Source organism: Gavia stellata, chromosome 4 (genome assembly GCF_030936135.1).
Source record: "Gavia stellata isolate bGavSte3 chromosome 4, bGavSte3.hap2, whole genome shotgun sequence".
Lineage (NCBI taxonomy): Eukaryota > Metazoa > Chordata > Aves > Gaviiformes > Gaviidae > Gavia > Gavia stellata.
The window spans coordinates 53,891,323-53,911,197 of record NC_082597.1 but is presented as its reverse complement, the minus strand read 5'-3'; the positions used below and the strand labels follow the sequence as shown (position 1 = coordinate 53,911,197).

The 19,875-nt window shown below is 39.4% G+C and overlaps 1 protein-coding gene across 1 annotated transcript in view; it reads right to left on the bottom strand.

Moving 5' to 3' along the window:
* The window catches only part of ANO4 (anoctamin 4), a 138,446-nt gene extending 133,416 nt beyond the window's left edge, over positions 1-5,030 (bottom strand). Inside the window, exon 1 of the mRNA XM_059816260.1 lies at positions 4,961-5,030. Within this exon, the coding sequence (XP_059672243.1) occupies positions 4,961-5,030 (70 nt within the window). The remainder of the gene's footprint in view (positions 1-4,960) is intronic.
* Positions 5,031-19,875: the final 14,845 nt, after the last annotated feature.

Sequence of the window (19,875 nt, the reverse complement as noted above, 5' to 3'; positions counted from 1 at the left end):
AAGTAAGACAACAGCACTACTGTCAGTGTGAATTCAAATTTTCAGATGAGTTTACATCAGCCATTCCCACACCATGCATGCATTTGCTGCCAAGAAGTATTTGCATGACAGAGCTTTCTGGCAGAATTTTTTGTAGGAGTTTATTCTTTTAGTCTGAGAGATGCATGCCACACGTCCTGCCAGTCAGCAAAGAAAAGAGAATGTGATTTAACCAACAAATCACATCTAACTAACAGAGATCTTCTAAAGACCATTCACAACCAAATGTGAATGCTGACAAGCATGTGCACATTTTGTGATGAGAAAAGGGTATCTTTTGCACAGTAAATTATAATTTTTGAAGGACACGGTTCCTTGACGATTCAAAGTTCATTAGGTTGTGACTAAGCTCATTAAACATACATTTCCTTTTTTGCTTTAATTTTTATTGCCACAGTTTCAAGAATCATGCATTTTTCCTTGCCTCCTATGTCAGTTGTTCTGTTCGCCAACACCACTAGCTCTTCTTTCTTATTTTCATGCCCAATAACTACAGTCATAAATAAAAACGCTACAGTTTAATAAGCAATCAAAAAAGAGGATCCAAAAGTCGAGAAAAGCATGACTAAGGCAAACACATCTTCCTTTAACATTTATAACATATCTGTCAGGTACTATTTGTCATAAAAGACAAGAGACTGCCAAAAAAAGATTCTCACTGAATTCCAATGACCACACTAGACTTCGACCGTAATGCCAGAAACCAGTCCTTTCAGCAGGTGTTTCCTTGCCATTGAACATAAAGTCCTTCCAGATATCATGGATATGCCTATATCATTTCAAGTAGCAAGAAATCTCCATTCCAAAATATGCCATTCTTGGGCTTTGAAGGAGCTCTTTTTGAACAGTAAAATATTGAAAGCAGAAATTTGTAGAATATTTTTATATGTTTCCTGGTGTGAAGACTCTTTACATAACATATTTACTAAATTCTGGAAATAAATTATTTCAAAGACAACCTTCCTGTTCGAAGTGTAGATTGCCTGCAGATCTAATTTGTACAAGTGATATAAACGAATACCTACATTATTATATATACACTTCTATATAAACCTCAAAATGCTTTAAGGTTTAACCAGAGGCCTTTACAGGAAGCGTAGAGAAAGAACATCTTGCTGGAGAACCTTTGAATCCCTGTTACTACAAAATGGGTAACAATTGTTAGCAAGTCTTGTAAGTAGAGAAGACCTAAGAAGTTTCTGGAGTTTCACACAATGAAAGAATTCACTTTACTGCTGCTTAGACTTTTTGAGTAAGGCAATTTTTCCACAGCCAGCAATTTTAATGACTCCTAGAGAAACTAGGTTTGACAAGTTCTGCAGAGCCTGAGAATAAAGGAATTCGTCACCAACAGGAAGAGGTAAGGTAACATTGTCCTGATTTGGAACAAAGAGTATTATGGAAAGAGCAGGCAGAAAAACAGAAATTAAAGTCCTGCTTGCTCCGTAGCAAGGATGCAACACTGTCAGAAGTGAGGCAAGCATTTTTTTTGTCCCCAGATTTGCCTAACCCTGACATTGAGGAAATGGACTGGGATTTAACCTCCTCTAGGCTATTTCAGTAATTGGCTCTGCTGCTCTTACAGACAACCTAAATGCTGATTAACATTGTTTTCAAAATAAGCCTCCTGTGTGCAACACAGACACATCAAACACAGTCTTCAGGAGAGTTGTAACAATTTATACCAGCCAAAGGTTTGCCCCAAGTGTTTTGAACCCTGTACTTCAGTATCCCAGTACACCATTAAACATAATATACCACAACTACTTGCATAACTGGGAGATGATAACTGCAGGTTTCTCAAAACTATATACTCAATACTGTCCCTCCATGATTCTGGAAGGAATGCCTATTTGCCTTAATATCATTGCATCTAAATTTACCATCTGATTGCTCTACTTGTCTTTGCTTTTCTCCTTTCTAAGAGGAACTTTCCTCATACAGGTGCACCTGCAGAGGTATCAGGAGTCTTCACTTCACCATTAGTAGCCATTTTCTTCCACTCATTTCTCTATTTTCCTCTGTGTTTTGTTTCAGTTACTTGATAGCTTTTGATCTGCTTAAAATCAGAGCTCAGAAGTTACGGTTCTGCTTGTGGCTGAGCAGTACTTCTTTGCAAGCTTGCACAAGACAATTTTTTAAAAATTTCTTTTAAAAAGGCATACTACAGACAACTCACTGCTTACTAGCCACTCTAACAACCAGAGTAACAGTAGAAGTCATCAGCTTCAGGCTCCTTACCAGCTACAAATAAAACTTGCAGGGAAGCAAGCTGAAAAGCAGTGCTGTAACACTGAATAGTATAGTTCCTCCTCCTTTGCATGTAGCTACCTATGAACTTCAGTTAAAGGAAACAGCTGTCAATTAAAAATAATTAATGATAAATAGTAAAAGGTGTCATTCTGGAAAGAAGAAAAGTGGCCAAGAGAAACCAAGCAGTATGCAGAAAACAGAAGCTGTGTGCTGTTAGAGAGAAAATATACACTCATTCGTAACTCTGTCATTTTATCAAGGATCTTTTATTTCCATGATTCTAGCCTCTCTGATTATAAGAATTAGAAATGCCATTTTAAGTCCTCAGAATACCTTTCTGTATAATCTAGTATGCCAGACTGTCTTCATGGTCAGAGTATTTGTTAACTGGACAAAGGACATTTCAGACTGAATATAATGCATGCTACTCCAACAGTGAGACCTACTTGATTGTGATAACAGCACTCCAATAGAAGGAAGACCACAAATTGCGTGAGCTATTTAAAATAAGACTGAACAAAAACCCGAGGAATTTACTGTACACAATAGCTGTGTGGGTAGCTTGGAAAACGATGTAAGATCTGTTACCTGAGTAATTAATATACATCAGAACATTTTCTCTCTAAAATACCAAACTATTTATAATGTACAGCCTTAGATAAGGTACTGCCATTGGTCAATTAGTGTATTAGGCTAATTATTTATGAAGCTACAGCTGTTAATTTGTGGCTGACTAAGAATGAATAACATGTGATTTTACATTTAAATTAAAATTTTCTCTTAGGAGTGCTCTTTATTACTATTGCTGCCTGACCATAATCTTTCTTAGACTCTACTTGCATACAGCTCAAATGGTTGTAATTTAACCTGGACACAGAGGCAAATTTAGTGTTCTTATATAGAATTAAAAAGCCAGAACCAAATCATAAAAACATTATTTCATTCCGGATGAAACAATGACACTAAGTTGGTTAAGACAAGACTCCTGTCATACAACATATTTATAAAAATCTGCAGCCTTTAAGGCTCTGGGTACTATTAATTCCTCTTAACTTCAGTGAAGATCATAATACTAAATGCCTCCTTGAACCAAGCTGCCAAGCATGTTCTCTGTAGGTCATAGATGCTGTTATTGTCTAAAGAGCAGAATATGATAGACAAAACTAATCTCATATGACTGTACTGAAAGCTAAATTCCTCAGAGGATCATTATCCAAATGATGCTCACTAATGAGCTGCATTTTAGGAAGCCTCTGGGGTCTACCTAAAAAGGTATCTTTTTCTCATTCAGAAGTCAGCATATGTTGCTTGTATATTATTTAGTATTAAAGCACAGCCCGTATCTATCAACACATAGATGTAGAATGTGTAGCAACTCAAAATGAACACACTTATTGTGCATGTTTAGGATACTTTTTTCACAAACTGTGATGCAGGGGTTTTTTGTCAATCTTTTAACGTGCTGCAATCATGATTATATATCTTTAGCAACATCAACATTTCTAGTAGTAATTTTTGTACTACAAAGAAAAAACATAGAAGCTGAAAAAATAGAAGGACAAACAAGTGAACAGAGGAACTGAAATAAACAAAGCATATGGTTATAAGTCACTGTAAATTCTTAATTAATCTATGTTGACAAAGATTATGGTGACTAAATAGTATGGGTGCATGAAACTCATGGCGATAGACCTGCATAGCAACACACAATAAATAATCTAAATTTTCTACTTCTATAAAAATTAAGCCATTTATTAGATCTGCAAGGTAATGGAAGCACGCTAAGGTTTTGCAGGCAGAACTGTCTGTCTCACACAAACAGACTCTGCCCCACAGCACCCAAGCAGGTGCATACAGGGTGCATCATGCCCTTTCCTGGGCAGCAATGCTGGAAGATTATTGGGACCCTTCAATATAGAAGCTACAAAACTGACTTCATGGGCAGCCTTAATTTGCTCTACTCAGGAAAGAAATTTGGAGTTTAATTTTCACTGTGAAGAATGACTGAACACGGCCAGGACAAAGGTACTCCCCTGCTATAAGAAAAGATACTTCTAAAATAACTCTGGCAATTAACATAACAAGGAATGAACTCACGATGTCAATTAGAATTTGATGGTTCCCAGGAGATTCTGGCTTTCTTTTAAAAAGTTTCTTTTTGTTAACCAGTTAATGTATATTGTAAAATCTCCTTCAGATCTAGAGTTTTGTTTGCATTCTAGCAGCAAGGCTTTAGTCGACGTCCCGGATTGTGCCTTTATTCAAAAACCAACATTAGTGTCAGTTACTGAGTTCCACATGGGATGCCTGTAGCCTCTAGAGCATTGCCATTAGCTCAGGGCATATAAAAATTAAACATATATAAGGGGAGCGGTATTAAAAAACAATAGCCCAAAGCATTCTCTGCATAAACATTTTAGATACCACTACATGTTGTGTAAACTTACATTTTTATTTCCCACTTTCAGCTGTCCCAGCTGTTGTTACTCCCTATAATCTATAACTGACAAAAACATACCAACATAGACAAAACATCAGTCAAGAGCTCGGACAATCAATAGCTTGACCTCCATACAAGCATGATCTGGTGCTATTAATACCAGCTTCACAACATCATGGCACATCACACGAGAAATGGAACTGAAAAAGGTCAAGCCAAATCTGTTACCTGGCTGATGGGTTTTTGCTTTTCCACCAGTGACTGCTGAAATACTAGATCCAGAAGATGAGGCTTCCATTTTTATTGACCTTCTGACTTGTGGGAGTGAAGGATGCCCAACCACAGGCGGATGCTGTGACACTGGGTAGCTTGCTGCAGTTCTCCTCTGACAGATTTGCGCACACTTTTCAGCCCCATGAATAGATAAACTTATACCTGACAGGAATAAGAATTAGTACTATTAGATACAAGAGACCAGCATGCAATAACTAAAATACAAAAACTGCCACAGTTTAAAATGGATCTGTAACAGCCTTCTCGAAGAAAAAAAAAAAAAAAAGAAGAAAACTATAAAAACATGAATTCTCTATGAAAATAAAAAATGTGAACGTCTTTGCTGCTGTGCTGCAGACAGAGTCAGCCACAACTAACAGATACTAAATTAATACACAGTCATGGTTTACTGCATTACTGGCCTGCAGGAGGAATAATCTTCCATTCCTTCAAAAAGCCCACACAGCTCACACAGGATGATATTAATGTGGTAACTACCACAGAGTTTATTAAATGACAGTTTTCTGATTGATGGCCTAGAACTTGGCAATAACGGATTCTTTTCTTCTGAGCATTCACAAGTGTTAGGAAGTCTCATCATATGGAAAAGATGCTACACTTCAGGTAGTAACTAGCTTTTAAGGAAAAAATAAAGGTCTGTTTTGAGGAAAACAGTGAGGCTACAACTAACAATAACATGACCTTAAGGTTGAAAAACAATTCTACTTTCACCAGTCCTTTGAAACATTGCCTACAACACTGGAAATTGTCTCTCATACCAAACATTCTCAAATTTGTCACATAGCCAATTTTTAAATAGAAATTGTAATGAAAAACAGGCATTACTTTTCCAGAGAGAAAAGCAAAGTTGAAATTTCCTATGTGTCTATCGTACAGTCTTAGAAAGAAATACTCTTTTACAGTAAAAAACACTGACTCTGACTTCCTTATGTCTGCATTGATGCAATTGCTCCAACTTCATTTGAATTACTCTCAGCATACTCTGGTGAAAACCTTTAGACAATATTTTTCGGGCAACAAAGGTGAATAGTAATTCTGTGCTACTGTTTTATGCTTAATTTAATTGTGACTCTTACTGCTTTTCATCAGCAGCCACTCTTTGTTTTAAAAAAACAAGGGAAAAACCCTAACCAGATATAAATGGGCAAACCGAGAAGCAGATGGAAAAGCAGACCCTAAAAACTGGAAATGTGGATACTGCAAGCACACTGTAAGTTGCAATCACCCAAAATCATTAGACATTGTTGATTAGACTGCTCAATTTTGTGAAAGGAGTCCTGCACTGAAATGTCCAAGAATGCCTTAATGACTCTAGTCTTCCAGTTCCACTGAAAGTTAATGTATATGAACCTCCAGGTCACGGAAGGGATTTTGACTTTCTGAAGTCTTCATACACTTCAATCAATAATATACTACCAAGGGGAAGAGAGCTGCCACCTCTGTAGGCAAATGGTGAAAACAGTGGGGTTGCACACATGAGGAAAGGCTGTGCAAATTGCTCTCCTTTACGATGGCTCTGTGCATTCAGAATTGAAGCTGCACACTTGCTACTTGACTTTGCTCCACTTCACCAGAGCTGCTCTGCAGGAAGGGTGAACAGACGAGGACTCTCCTGCAGCAACTGCTCACATGCCTCGCAGTTACAGGGCTAATGTAACTGCCATTTTTTTCTAAAGACGGTTGAAATCACATCTTCTTTAACACAGCAAATCCCAGTCACCCTAGTCAGTTGATTCATCTTGGGAAAGGCAGAGTAGTAACCCACATGAGCAGAATGACAACGAGCATGCCTGGACAACACATTCCTTTGACCGTGTTAGCCATATAACTTAGCCATAAGGGGCTTTAACCAGTGAGAAGATAAGCCCCACCTGTAAAATGAGCTCTTTACTTCTTGTGCAATCATTAAAACCTTGTGATGCTCAAAATATTGTGCAATTATCCCTAAGGTATTGAAAAATTAACCACAACTGTTTCCTTTTAACATCACCACAATACACAGATACCATTCCTGTAGTCTATGGACTACCCCTGTGAAATGACTGTAAAATGTCCATGCACCTCAAAGTGACTGTGGCTGTGGATAGCTCTCTGCCTCAGCAGGTATACCCCTGAAGAGACTGTGACGCACAGATAAGGCTCCACTTGGAGCAGGTACATCCCTAAAGGCCTGCAGTCTGTGGATAAGTCCAAGCCGGAGCAGGGGCAAGGGGAGGAGTTCATTGCAATGTTAAACCCTGTGGTCTGGTCCAAAGGGACCAGGGGTAGAAATTGTAATGGAAATACCTTTAAATTGTTGTAACCCATGATTGGAGTTGCATGTTATATGAATTACTATAGCAGGAACTGCCTGAACCAATGGAGGACAAGCCTTACAAGAAGCAGTGCAAGTGCAGCAGTGACCTCACCTGAGCTGGCTTTGGTGCCCAATAACTCCACGCGATACAACATCTCTCCTGTCCTGAGTGACCACCACAACAGCTGGAGCCCAAAGTCATGGACTAAATGAACTCAGTGGACATTTTGTGGACGTTTATGGACATTTTACAGACATTTCACAGGGGTTGTCCATAGACTAAGGGAATCGTATATGTGTATAGTATCAAAGGATGGGAAGGGGGGAGATGGTTAATGAGAATGTATTGGATAGCGTGAGACCTGAGCATGACGTAAATGGTATGGAATAAGGGGTGGAGAATGTGCTAGTTTTGGCTGGGGTAGAGTTAATTTTCTTCATAGTAGCTAGTATGGGGCTGTGTTTTGGATTTGTGCTGGAAACAGTGTTGATAATACAGGGATGTTTTAGTTACTGCTGAGCAGGGCTTACACAGAGTCAAGGCTTTTTCTGCTTCTCACACCACCCCACCAGCAAGTAGGCTGGGGGTGCACAAAAAGTTGGGAGGGGACACAGCTGGGACAGCTGACCCCAACTGACCAAAGGGATATTCCAGACCATATGACGTCATGCTCAGCATATAAAGCTGGGGGAAGAAGAAGGAAGGGGGAGACATTCGGAGTGATGGCATTTGTCTTCCCAAGTAACCATTACGCATGATGGAGCCCTGCTTTCCTGGAGATGGCTGAACACCTGCCTGCCCATGGGAAGTAGTGAAGGAATTGCTTGTTTTGCTTTGCTTGCCTGCGCAGCTTTTGCTTCACCTATTAAACTGTCTTTATCTCAACCCACGAGTTTTCTCACTTTTACTCTTCTGATCCTCTCCCCCATCGCACCTGGGGGGAGTGAGGGGGTGGCTGTATGGTGCTTAGTTGCCAGCTGGGCTTAAACCACGACACATTTAAAACAACCATCTCTCTGAAGCTTACAATAGACCCAGTAAGTTATTCTACCAATGCTAAACATGAACCTGGCATGGGTACATACTTACTAGCTGGATCTCAGTAAGACTGTGTTTTCATTTAGTCATGAAATGAGTGATGTATTTTAGGAACTGCTTCCAAACATAAACTAACTGCTACATTTCTCTGAGGTTCAAGTAAATTGCTTCTTCATGCTCCAAAAACACTCTATAAACTGTTGTGCAGCTGTGACTCAGCTTCCTAAACTATTTGTGCAGCACTTATTTTCAGACATCAAAATAAAGGACACTGCAACCAGATCATTATTCTTAAGGACTGCAAAATTTGCAGATTGTTCACATCCAAAATTATGTTCAATCAACAATTTGACTCTGGTTATATGGAACCTTTCGTTTCTTCCACTGAAGAGTGGTGCTATAAAATGATAGCACCAGACTACATGAAGAAGAATGCGCCAGCATTATTAGAAAATTTACAGATTATTCTTTGGACGCATTTAAATCTTAAAAATTAAAAAACTAACATAGTGTACACCAAAGGTGTGTCACAAACATATTCAATATATTTGGGAGTTCTTCACCACACTCTCCTTGCCACTGCAGTTATTTCTCCACATAAGACACGCTCTTGACTAGAAGAGTGAATTTCCATTATTTTCATGAGAACCAGGTAAAGAACAAAGATGCAAGAGTCCTTGTTTAATTATCATTTCAGATTTTTCCAGGCAGAGACGCGACGAGACCTTGCTTTTCTATGTATGTTTCTTCTGTTAAATTAGAAGTACATGTCTGCAAAAATGTAAGACAATAATATTGCAGTAAGCTGTGGTATTACCTTGTTTTCATGTGGGCGAAAGTCCTTTTAAAAGAGATATTGGCAGTTGAAAATACATCCCCAGATAACAAGCAGAAAAGCAGAGACAAAGGGAGGGGGAATCAGAAGTAGAGAAGCTATTGGGAATAGTGCATGTAGCTTATGGGAGATGAAAACCTCATGAACTATTGGCACTAAGCAGACTCTAGAGTAAAATTCTGCTATTCTTCCTGCGAATAACCCACACTGCTGATGAATCCTGGGATTTGGGGGTCAGAGATGTGAGAAAACACGGCAGAGATCTCTGAAGAGTAAATGTTAAAATTGACACCAATTACTTTTTCCAGTGTGACAATACCCAGACAAGACTTCTAGAAAGAAAGACAAGTTCTCCAGCACTACACTGCAGACTGGGTCTTCAATTAATTATGTTTTGTGGAGTTTTTCTCCTGCCTTCAGGCTTGGCCATATAGTTGCTGACACCAAAATCCCAGTACATGCCTGGCTACGCGGCCTCTGACTGCACCTGTCCCTGCAGCATGGTCGTTTCTAAGTGAGCTTGGCAGCCTCAGTAGGTGGGTATGAGCACGCTGGCATGCTCTAACAGGCAGTATAGATGCTACAAAACCCAGGAGTTTCTCCTGTGTCTCCCTCTGGCTTAATATAATGGATCATGAGCTCCATTTCAACCCAGGGCTGCAGTGCAGAGGCAACAGAAAGGCTTACATATTGGCCAGTAGCCACAGCCGACTGTTCACTTTGGAGGACCAGCTTCTGGACAGGGCTCATTCAACTGCACCTGGCTGGCTGCAAACCAAGTATTTCAGAGTGGGAAGTAGAAGTTACTGTTTTGAAGCTGGATGCGATTTGAGCCTTTAAGTGTTATATGTATCAGTCAGCTCTTTTCTTGTCCTGCATGCAGCAAAATTCTTTCTCTGTATTTTCAAATATTCACATGCCTTTCTTTTCCTTACTTATATTTCTATCTTTTTTTCACATACAAGCTTCTTGCCTCCATGAGAAGCTGCTCTTCTTGCTGTCCTTTTGTTCTCCTCTGATGCCTCTGTTTGAGCTTGCAGGTTCATGTAAAAGAAACACCTTCACTCTCTTCCTACCAATCCCTCTCAGCTGTGCAGTTTGCCAGCAAGGAAGAGCAGCCTCTATGCTGCTTCTGGCTAACTTTTATTGCTCCCAGCTCTGTGCTTTTATTATAATTTTTTTCCAAAGCAGCATTTCTTTTACATTGAGCATATTTTGCCTCTTATAAAGTGGTAGTATGCTTACCACACTAAAGAATTTATAATGCTCCAGATAAAACCTGCATATGAGAACATTAAAACCGGAGTACTAAAGTACTTCCAAGTCAGAAAGCAATAAAATCAAACATAAAGAAGAAAAAGGAGGGAGAAATTACTAGAAGTAGAAAGCACTACAGTGTGCCTGCATGCAAAGTTTTATGGGATGGTGATATTTGTTTTGTTGGCTTGTCAGATGTTACAGTGATGAATGACCACATCCTGTACTGCTCAGAAGTCATTCTGCCAAGGCATCTGATGGGGCATTTGCTTTGGTCATGTCTTAGCCCTGGCTAGCAGGTGTTGCACATCATGCACCTCTGCACAGAGCAACACCTGCACCCAGTGGACCTCATCCAGCATGCCTGCCCTATTTGACTGAGCATGGTAGAGATGGCTCTAGCACCAGAACTGGGGTCAGCAAGGTACTGTATCCAAATTACACTGTGCCGGGACTGAGACACCTCTCCACCTGGGGAGGCACCCCCACTGTAGCGACTGTCAGGTTTGGGTCAGCGTCAGTTCTGTTTCACCCTGTACCACTTTGGGGTACAGGCATATATTTATAGGTTCCTTCCTGATGTGTCTTTCTCTAGCCAGAGGTAATATGAACATGAATAAGCAATAATAATGCAATGCAGAGTTACAAAGCTGTATAAACAATCCATTAGCTAACAGTGCTTAGTTAGCCTCAAGTGCCCTGACCCACTTTGTAGACCTCTGGGATAACAAACTGCTGCTGGCAGGTGCAGTAAGTCCTTTCGGTTTGGTATTATCAGAGTGTCAGTGCTCATGCTGGAGACATTACTCCAGCTATTTCTCTTCTTTATGTGGGTTTTTTATTCTGTTTTAGCCCTATGCAGACGCCTTAGGAGCAGAATGAGACAGACCCTTTCTTCAAGGCCCTTTTCAGAGTAGAGCAAGTGCAGGCGATCAGAGATCAAGAAGTGAGGAAGACAATCTCAGCTGCAGTGTCACGTAGGACCACAAGAAGTGAAGCAGCTCTGGAAAGCCTGCAGTCATCAAGGCACAGATAAGCAAGATCATAAGGAAGCCCTTTGGAAGCATGGGCAGAGAGTGGAAAATGAGGCTTTAATGTACACTATATAAATGGGCAAATTACATCTTTAGTTCCTTTCAACTTTTACATCCAGGAAAGGAGAAAGTGAGCTAATTTGTCCACCTTCAAAAGCTAAGCACCCTTTCCTCACCTTGTGCAAATTGCCACATTTCCCATTGAAGTCAATGATGCTCTGCAGACAGCTTCAGCTTTTTCATGTCTTGAAGCTAACCTCAAATAAGGGGGAGCTCAGAAAGGGCAAGTAACATAAAAGGTTTCTCATGCAAAGCCAGTTTCACCTGAGACTCAGCAGAGACAGCTATGCACAATGCCGTGATGGACTCTTCTGCTTACTCTGAACCCTAGGTGGAAATGAATGAGCACAAGAGAAAAATTCACCTTCTGCTCTCTCTGTACACATGCCTGAAAGCACAGTCTAAAGGTAGTTCCCTTTTTTCCCCACCCTATGCTCTACTTAGGCAACAAACACATCCAGAAAAGCATGGCTGTCTTTCTCTACACCTTGGGCAAAAATGTTACAACAGCATTAAGATTCCCACATTAGATTAAATAATTTTTTCAGAAGTTTAAATATCACTTCTCTAACACAGCATTGAGTCCCTTGCCATTGGTAACACAAATGATTCATGAAATCGTATCTAAGCCCAGATTATGCTTCAAGTAAGTACAGCTTTGAAGACGTTGAAATACTTCTGACTACATCAGATGTAAAAAACCCCACAACTGCAAACAGAAAAGCTACTAGTTAGAGAATTTCCCTGGAACTGGACTGGCCGGAGAGAAAGCCACTTAATAACACTATGCATCTTGACAAGTTACATGTGTTCAGTTTTCTGAGGTTTTGCATGGTCTTCCCCCTGCCCTCCCCCCCCGCCAAATATGGAAAAGATGACAGGATTTTCAAGACCCATAGTAGTTTCAGAAACTGTTTCCTAAATGTTACTTTTTTTCCCCATTTTCTATCAAAAAATTTGTCCAGCTGGCTTCTGAATTTACATAAATTTTTATCATATATAATTTTCCACAGAAAGAAATCACAGAGCTTAAATATACAGCCTGTGAAGGAATAGCTCTTTTTCTTTGTCTGAAACATGTCATCCCCAAAGTTTTGTATTGGAAGAGATCATGAATGACCATTCCCCTTTATCTCTCTATTCCACTCATGATACTACAGAGTTCTATCACATCCCTTCTCTGTTGTTTCCATTCCCAAGCTTAAGAGACCTGCTTCACACTGTTGCTCCTCACCAATAAGCTGTTGTACACCTCCAATCATCCCTGGTCACTCCTTCTCTGTTCCTTTCCTTTTTCAAGAAATGCAGACCTGAAATGCACATTGAGAAAGTTTCAAGAAGTAGCATCAGAAATGCTCACAATATTCAGGCTGTGCCTTCAACAAAGATTTACACAGTGCCACAATGATGTTTCTGGTTTTGTTCTTTCCCTTGTAATTTCATTTGCCCCAAGATACTTGTAGACGGGCTCTGCCTCCCTGTCACATTTGCCAGCTCTTCAGGCAATTTTCTAGTGAATCAGGGATCTCCCTCATAACCCACATGCTCGAGGTCCCTATGTCAAGCAAAGGCTGCAGGAAACAATAATGCAGTGTTTCTCTCATTTCTTTGTTGCATCTTTTTCCACTTCAGTTGCTTTCTAGGTCTCATGTTTATCACTTCTGTAAGAGCATCACCGTACAGCCCTTTTGTATTAGCAAAACAAATCTTCACAAAAGTGTGTTACTTGCCAGTGCATTTTTTTTTTCACTTATCCTCCTTCAATGGGAGGAGGGTAGCACCATCCCATGCCTGCCAGTCACTGGTGATGTTAGGATCTGCTTTTTGAACTGTGATCAAAGGCGTGTCTGAACTAGAACCAGGACTCCATGACGAAGTGGCTTGTGTACATGCTGTGTTTATGCACCTTTCTCTACACCAATTTAGAACCGAACAGTTAAAGAGCCGCAGACTCCAGAGGGACATAGGTTTACACTTGCAAATGTGCTTTAGGCCAGAATAGCTTATTCTCCCCTACAAATGTGGCTACATTACCTGTGGTATAACTGCATCCAGAGCCAGTGTTAATTTAAGTTTGTCAAAGTACTAATGAATAAAAAGATCATGCTTACCTTAGGCCCACCATCAAAGGGTTGTTTTCATAGCCCCAAAGGTAGTTTATTAAATTACAACAAGCTAGCGTTCAACAGCGTTTATCTAGCATGACTGAAAAGCTCCCGTAGTGTTCAGAGATGCAGGACAACAACCTAAAGTCATGAAAATGTCTCGGAGAGAGTCATAATAGTCCTATTTCAATGGTCTACATGGCAGTCTGAAAAACCACTTGTCTTCCTTAGGCATGAGTGAAGAGAAAAACTTAACTAAGTGAATATAAAGCTCTTTTTGGTTACTGTTGACTTGTTGGTGATTGTTATGGGCACATCGCAGGACCATGGTGCCAAATGCAAGGTGCTGCCTATGCAAGTCTTACGAGCCTGAGTGAATAAATGGAACTTTTTTCCCAAGACACCTAATTTGATTCATTTATAAGTCTTGTATTTCTATTTCTACCTAACAATTCATTATTTAGTTCCTCTCTACAAAAAGAAAACACACTGTATAGTGCATATATGCTGCCATTTTTCCCAGGCTACTGGGTTAAATGCTTAACAATTGCATATAAAATATGTCCCCCTTCAGTTCACCCAGCAAGCTGCAATCAGTGTCGTTTGTCACCATCCCAGCTGACTGAATTCTTACTGGGGTTGCCTGCATTTCTGTTGTTGTGTTTATTACTTCAATTTTTTGTTTGTTTTAGTATCTACTTTCATTTACTTTGTTGTTACAACTGGGCTTTTAATAGTATTAGAACCACATGCATTCTGAGGAGTAATTTGGAAAAAAAAATTTAAAAAGGTTCCTTTGCTTGCCCCAGTATGGAAATAGCAGCAAGAAAGAATACCTTCTTCTAAAATCTGATAGACACAACAGACATGAAAACCTGAGGCTGATAAAACATTTTCAGTAGAATGTTTCACTATCAAAAAATTGTTAATTTCCTAGGAAAAGAAATTGTCATAAACTCAAGAGTTGCTGTCAAAAATAGAAAATAAATCTAACCTTATCTGGACTGGAATATCCTGGGGTTTTTTATTTTGTAATGACCTGGCACTTTGAAAAATGTAATCTAACATATCAAATAGAATACAAATTATCAATTAGGATACCATTTGCCTCTGAGCCTCTGAGCAAGCCAAAAACCAATTATCATTTCAATTACTGAAACACCATCTGTACTATCAATCATCAATTAGTGTTACTGTAATATACAAATAGTAAGAAATAATTCAAAACATAAAAATTAAAACCAGAAAGCAAAACACGTCAAAATAATAAAACAAAATACAGTGAAAACAAGAAGTCCAACCGAGATGAAATATTTCAACTGTCCAGAAGCAAATTCTGATAGAAATATTTTAAGCATTGTGTTGAAAAGTGACTTCAGAAAGTGCTCGAAAGAGATTCAAAGGGAAAAAAATTGCAAGAGTATTAGAATTTCTGTGGGTTGGATGTTCTGGCTTTTGCCTCACTGTCTCTATAAGCAAGTGGAATAGACTTGCACTAGAATGAATGTAGGTTCATACAAAAACCAATAGATTAATATCACTTTCCGTCACAATAAATAACATCATGCCAACACTTCTTTCTCTGAGACAAAAATCTATTTTTTAAAAACAATTGGAAGATTGGATCTGTCTTCTTAAGTGGCACTTACTGATTTAGAAACTATGCAGTAACTCTTGTCTTATTCATTTTACTATATATGCAAAGCATTTACTTGCCAGAAATAGACTCAGAACACTGAGATGATTTAAAACTTGTGTTAAGCACAGCATTCAAAATTGTTTTCTTTCTTAACAACCAGCTATTACTCTGATTTTCAAAATGAAGGACGTTCTCATTAAATCTGCATGGACTGATTTTGAGCCTTTTGCTCATACGCGGACAGTAACTGCACACACAGCAGCAATACATAGTACAAACATCAGGGCAAACCGCAATGCCCCATGAAACAAAGCATTAAGTCAAGTCCCAGATGCTCTTTACTGGCTGAAGAATTAAGTGAAGCACTAGCCATGCAGATATATTTTGAGTGTAGGTAGATTTAAAAGCAGAGAATTCTTTTTTTTTTTTTTCTGACATCTTAATGTGCTGCCTGAATGTCAACTGCTACGTTTCAAATACCACAAGTCTCATTTTATTTCATTTAATTGGATATTCTCTATAATGCAGAACAGTGCAATCAATCTGAGACATAATCTGTGAAACAGGAAAAAACCCAGGAGACGTCACAGACAGGGAAAAAAAGATAGCTCAGTATACGTCTGAATGTGTCTGCCTCCACGGCGCAGACAGTAATGATTTTCAGCACAGCAACTAGGCTTAATTTAACTTTGTCTTTTTGCGTCCTGTTTCGGGGGATCGGTTCGCCGTCAGTACTCTCTCGCTGCTCCAGCGCCAGGCCAGCCCCAGCCCTGCTCCCCAGGGAACCCACAAGCAGCAGACTGAATGTACGCTTCTGCCTTCACCCAGCCTGTGCCCCAGCTACCAGGCCTTCTACAGGCTTGGCGTCAAAATGCTCTCTGCCCGCTGATAGTTTTATTAAACATCAACTGACTTTTACTTTGATGATAATTTTAATTAGACCCTAGACAGCCAACGTCTTCAGGGGCTGGGCCTAAGACAACAAAAGTTACTTCTTCTCCCCTCTCCCCCAAATGGGAAAGATCATCTTATATCCCATATTGCAGCAAAGTATATTACTTTAACAAAATACTTTTAAAGTAAACATGCATCTGGACAGATGTATATCTGACTAAACTGGTCACACATGCCAGGTCAAGTCCAATGCCTGGGAGGGTTTTTGCCCTCCAAAATGACTGTCCTTTGTGGACATACAGGCTGTTCCTATAGCCTGGGACCCATAGGCACGTCCCAGGCCCCAGCACCTCACATGTCTAGGGTCTAACACTGGAACCCAGACGGAGGGAGGCCCAGAAGCCTGGTGAAGGGTCTGGAAGGAGGTGCTGTCGTATGCCCTAGCAGAGCCTGGACAAGCATCGCTCTGCAGGGAAGAAGAACCAGCCTTCCCAGCCACGCTTGCTGAAACACCTAAGTCTGACGTCAGCCTCTTCCATGGAAAAGGCATGTTAACAAGGGCCAGTTATAGCAGAAATTTGGAGGCATGTCTACTACTTGTCTTTATTTTGTGCATCATTAATTTCCAGCATACTCTCTCTTGGCAAGTAATGCTTTTGGTTGTAATAAAGCCTATTGTGCCACGCTTTCTAAATGGTCATAAAGTGAGGGCAATCCCCAGAGGACATGGCAGCGATAGAGTGCAGCAGATGCCAGTGAAAAATCTATGTTCATTAACAATAACAAGATGCTATTGAAAAGAATATGTAAACCTGCCATGTTCGTACACACATTCCTCATAGGGATCCAATTGATTGTTCTTAACTTATGCTGATCTGGATTGAACAAAGCACATGCCTTGCGTATTTCACTTCTGAGCTAGATTGTGTTTCTAATGGAAGACCAATAAACTCTGAAAGACAACAGTAATCATATAATAGTTGTCTGAATTTGGCAGATTAGTACATAGAGATGGAAAGAAGAGCTCTACTGATCAATACCATTTTAATTTCTTGACCTTTTTATAGTAGAATCAGAAGAAATGGTAGGAGACTATAAAAATGCAGTAACTACATTGTAGGACGTGAGGTCTATAACATACAGATTCCTTTTTGTAAAAGGCAGTCCATGCTCTAACTCATTTACTGAATAACAGCCTTGTGCAAGGGCAAGGCCCACCATTCTTTCATGTGTAAATAATTCTCTGATACATTAACAATTCTCAAAAACATTGAAAGTATGCAAGACAGATTTTAAGCTGTGTTTTATGCACTACATAAACCATCGGATGTTAGTTGGATGTTCCTAAAGGTTAAGAGGAGGCACAGAAGAGACACAAATTTTCTGAATCCACCTAAAACAGCTTGATTATAGAAAGAACCTATAAAAAGAAACATGTACCTAAATTTAGCTTCTGTGAATGATGTCTTCTCAGTGAAAGGACTTTCACAAATACTCTTTCATAAAGCTTTTCCTTTCTTCACTCATAACTCTGATACTGAATGTCCCATTACTGTTCATTCATATTCAAAACCATGGACAGCAAGTAAAAAAAAAAAAAAAAATCTTAAAAACCCCACAGTACATATGTAACAAATATTGCAAATATTTGTAAGTGTTGCAAACATATTGAAAGTTATATTTGTAAGAACTGAATCTGAGAATGATACTGAATTTGTTCTGAATATCACAGGAGTTCTGAGGATTCAGAACAACTACATAATTAGGAAAGAATCACAGAATCACAGACTGACAGGGATTGGAAGGGACATCTGGAGATCATCTAGTCCAAGCCCCCAGCCAGAGCAGGTTCACCTAGAGCAGATTGCACAGGAATGCATCCAGGTGAGTTTTGAGTATCTCCAGAGAAGGAGACTGTTTCTGTTCACAGATACCATTTTGCCCAGAGTCAAGGACATGCAGTCCAACAGATATGTAGAACGCAATCTTCATGAACAATTCCTAAACTGAAATTTCATCATCAAAACCTCCTGTACAATCCTGAAACTTGTTAGAACTAATTCTGAGAAGAATTAGTCATTAATATGTCATTAACTAGGACTGTCTTTAAGCAATACACAGCATCTGAACCATTAAAGGTGGTTGTGTACTCTGCTCCTATGATGGTATACCGTCCACAAAGAGAAAACTCAAGGAGCAGCAGTGTATTGAGAAGCCAAGAGAATAGTAAAGTCCGTTAGTAGGGTATTTAAACCTAAAAATACTGATGGGCAGAGTAGTCAATGAGAAAAACCCAAACAAAAAATAACATCAAAGCCTTCCAAATGCAAAATCCTTTTTTGTTTTTAAAACAAAACAAAACAAAAATGAAAAACCAACAACATAAAAACAACCAACCAACCCACCTACCTCATTCCAGAACAAGAGGAAATGGCCTCAGGTTGCACCAGGGGAGGTTTAGACTGGATATTAGGAAAAATTTCTTTACTGAGAGAGTGGTGATACACTGGAATAAACTGCCCAGGGAAGTGGTGGAGTCACCCTCCCTGGAGGTATTCAAGGAACGTGTGGACGCGGCATTGTGGGACATGGTTTAATGGGCATGGTGGTGTTTTTTGGTTGGTGGTTGGACTTGATGATCTTACAGGTCTTTTCCAACCTTAGTGATTCTGTGATTCCTTCCCTGGGTGAATGCCTGGTTACACATAACTAAATAAAGCTGTCTTACATACTCCCTGAAAGAAAGAGCAATGTGTCCCTCTTCATATTAGATTTAAGCCTCAGAATCAAAATGGCACTGAAAATCATGGGTCCCACTGGACTCATCTCTTCCTTCTAATCCTTTATGAACACAAGCCTCAATCCTGAAAAGGCTGGGTTTAGAGATAATTTTCTTGTTAAATTTCTATGAGGAGTTAACCACCAACCAGAAATATTTTTCTTCATTTACAAAGCAATATAAGCCTGCTTACAAAAGGCTATTAGTGGATCACAGCGGTCATAATTACAATTGCACGAACAGCAATCTGGCAATAGATTTCTAAAGATGATTTTAATGCCTCAATCAATAAAGTGTATTATGTGCCTAGGAGTGAAAGAAGTAGATGAGTTAGAATTGGATTGGATGAGGGTCTGTAGAAAATGAACATTAGATAAGAATATAATCTGTTAGAGTGTATTTCCTCTCAATTCCTGATAATATTAATGATGTTTTCAGTCTCCTTATGTGACATCTCTCCTTGCTGAAAATTGGGCACGGTCTTCATTTTATGGCTACTGACAATACCTCCTTCAGCGATCAAGCCATGGCAAGGAAATGATTGTTATACTCTCTCCCTTTTTCATAAACTGCTGGGTTTTGGTTTTGCTGCTGCCTTTGCAACCATTAAACTTATTCCTCTCATAATGCATTTTTCAATTATGGGTCCCCACCTGGACTTTAAAAAGTAAATCTAATCCAATCAAGATAAAGAAAATTTCATTGTCAACAATATTGAGCCTCTCTTCACTTTTCTTCTTAGCTTTTCTAGTTAACAATCCATTTTATAGGTAAATACATCAGAACCTAAATATTAGACCAAATACAATGACGATTCATAAGAATTCATAAATTCTAAAAACTGCTGTCCAGATGTGCTCGAGATACTTGCTGCTCTTATCAGCTCCATAACTACTTTTTCCTTCTCAGAA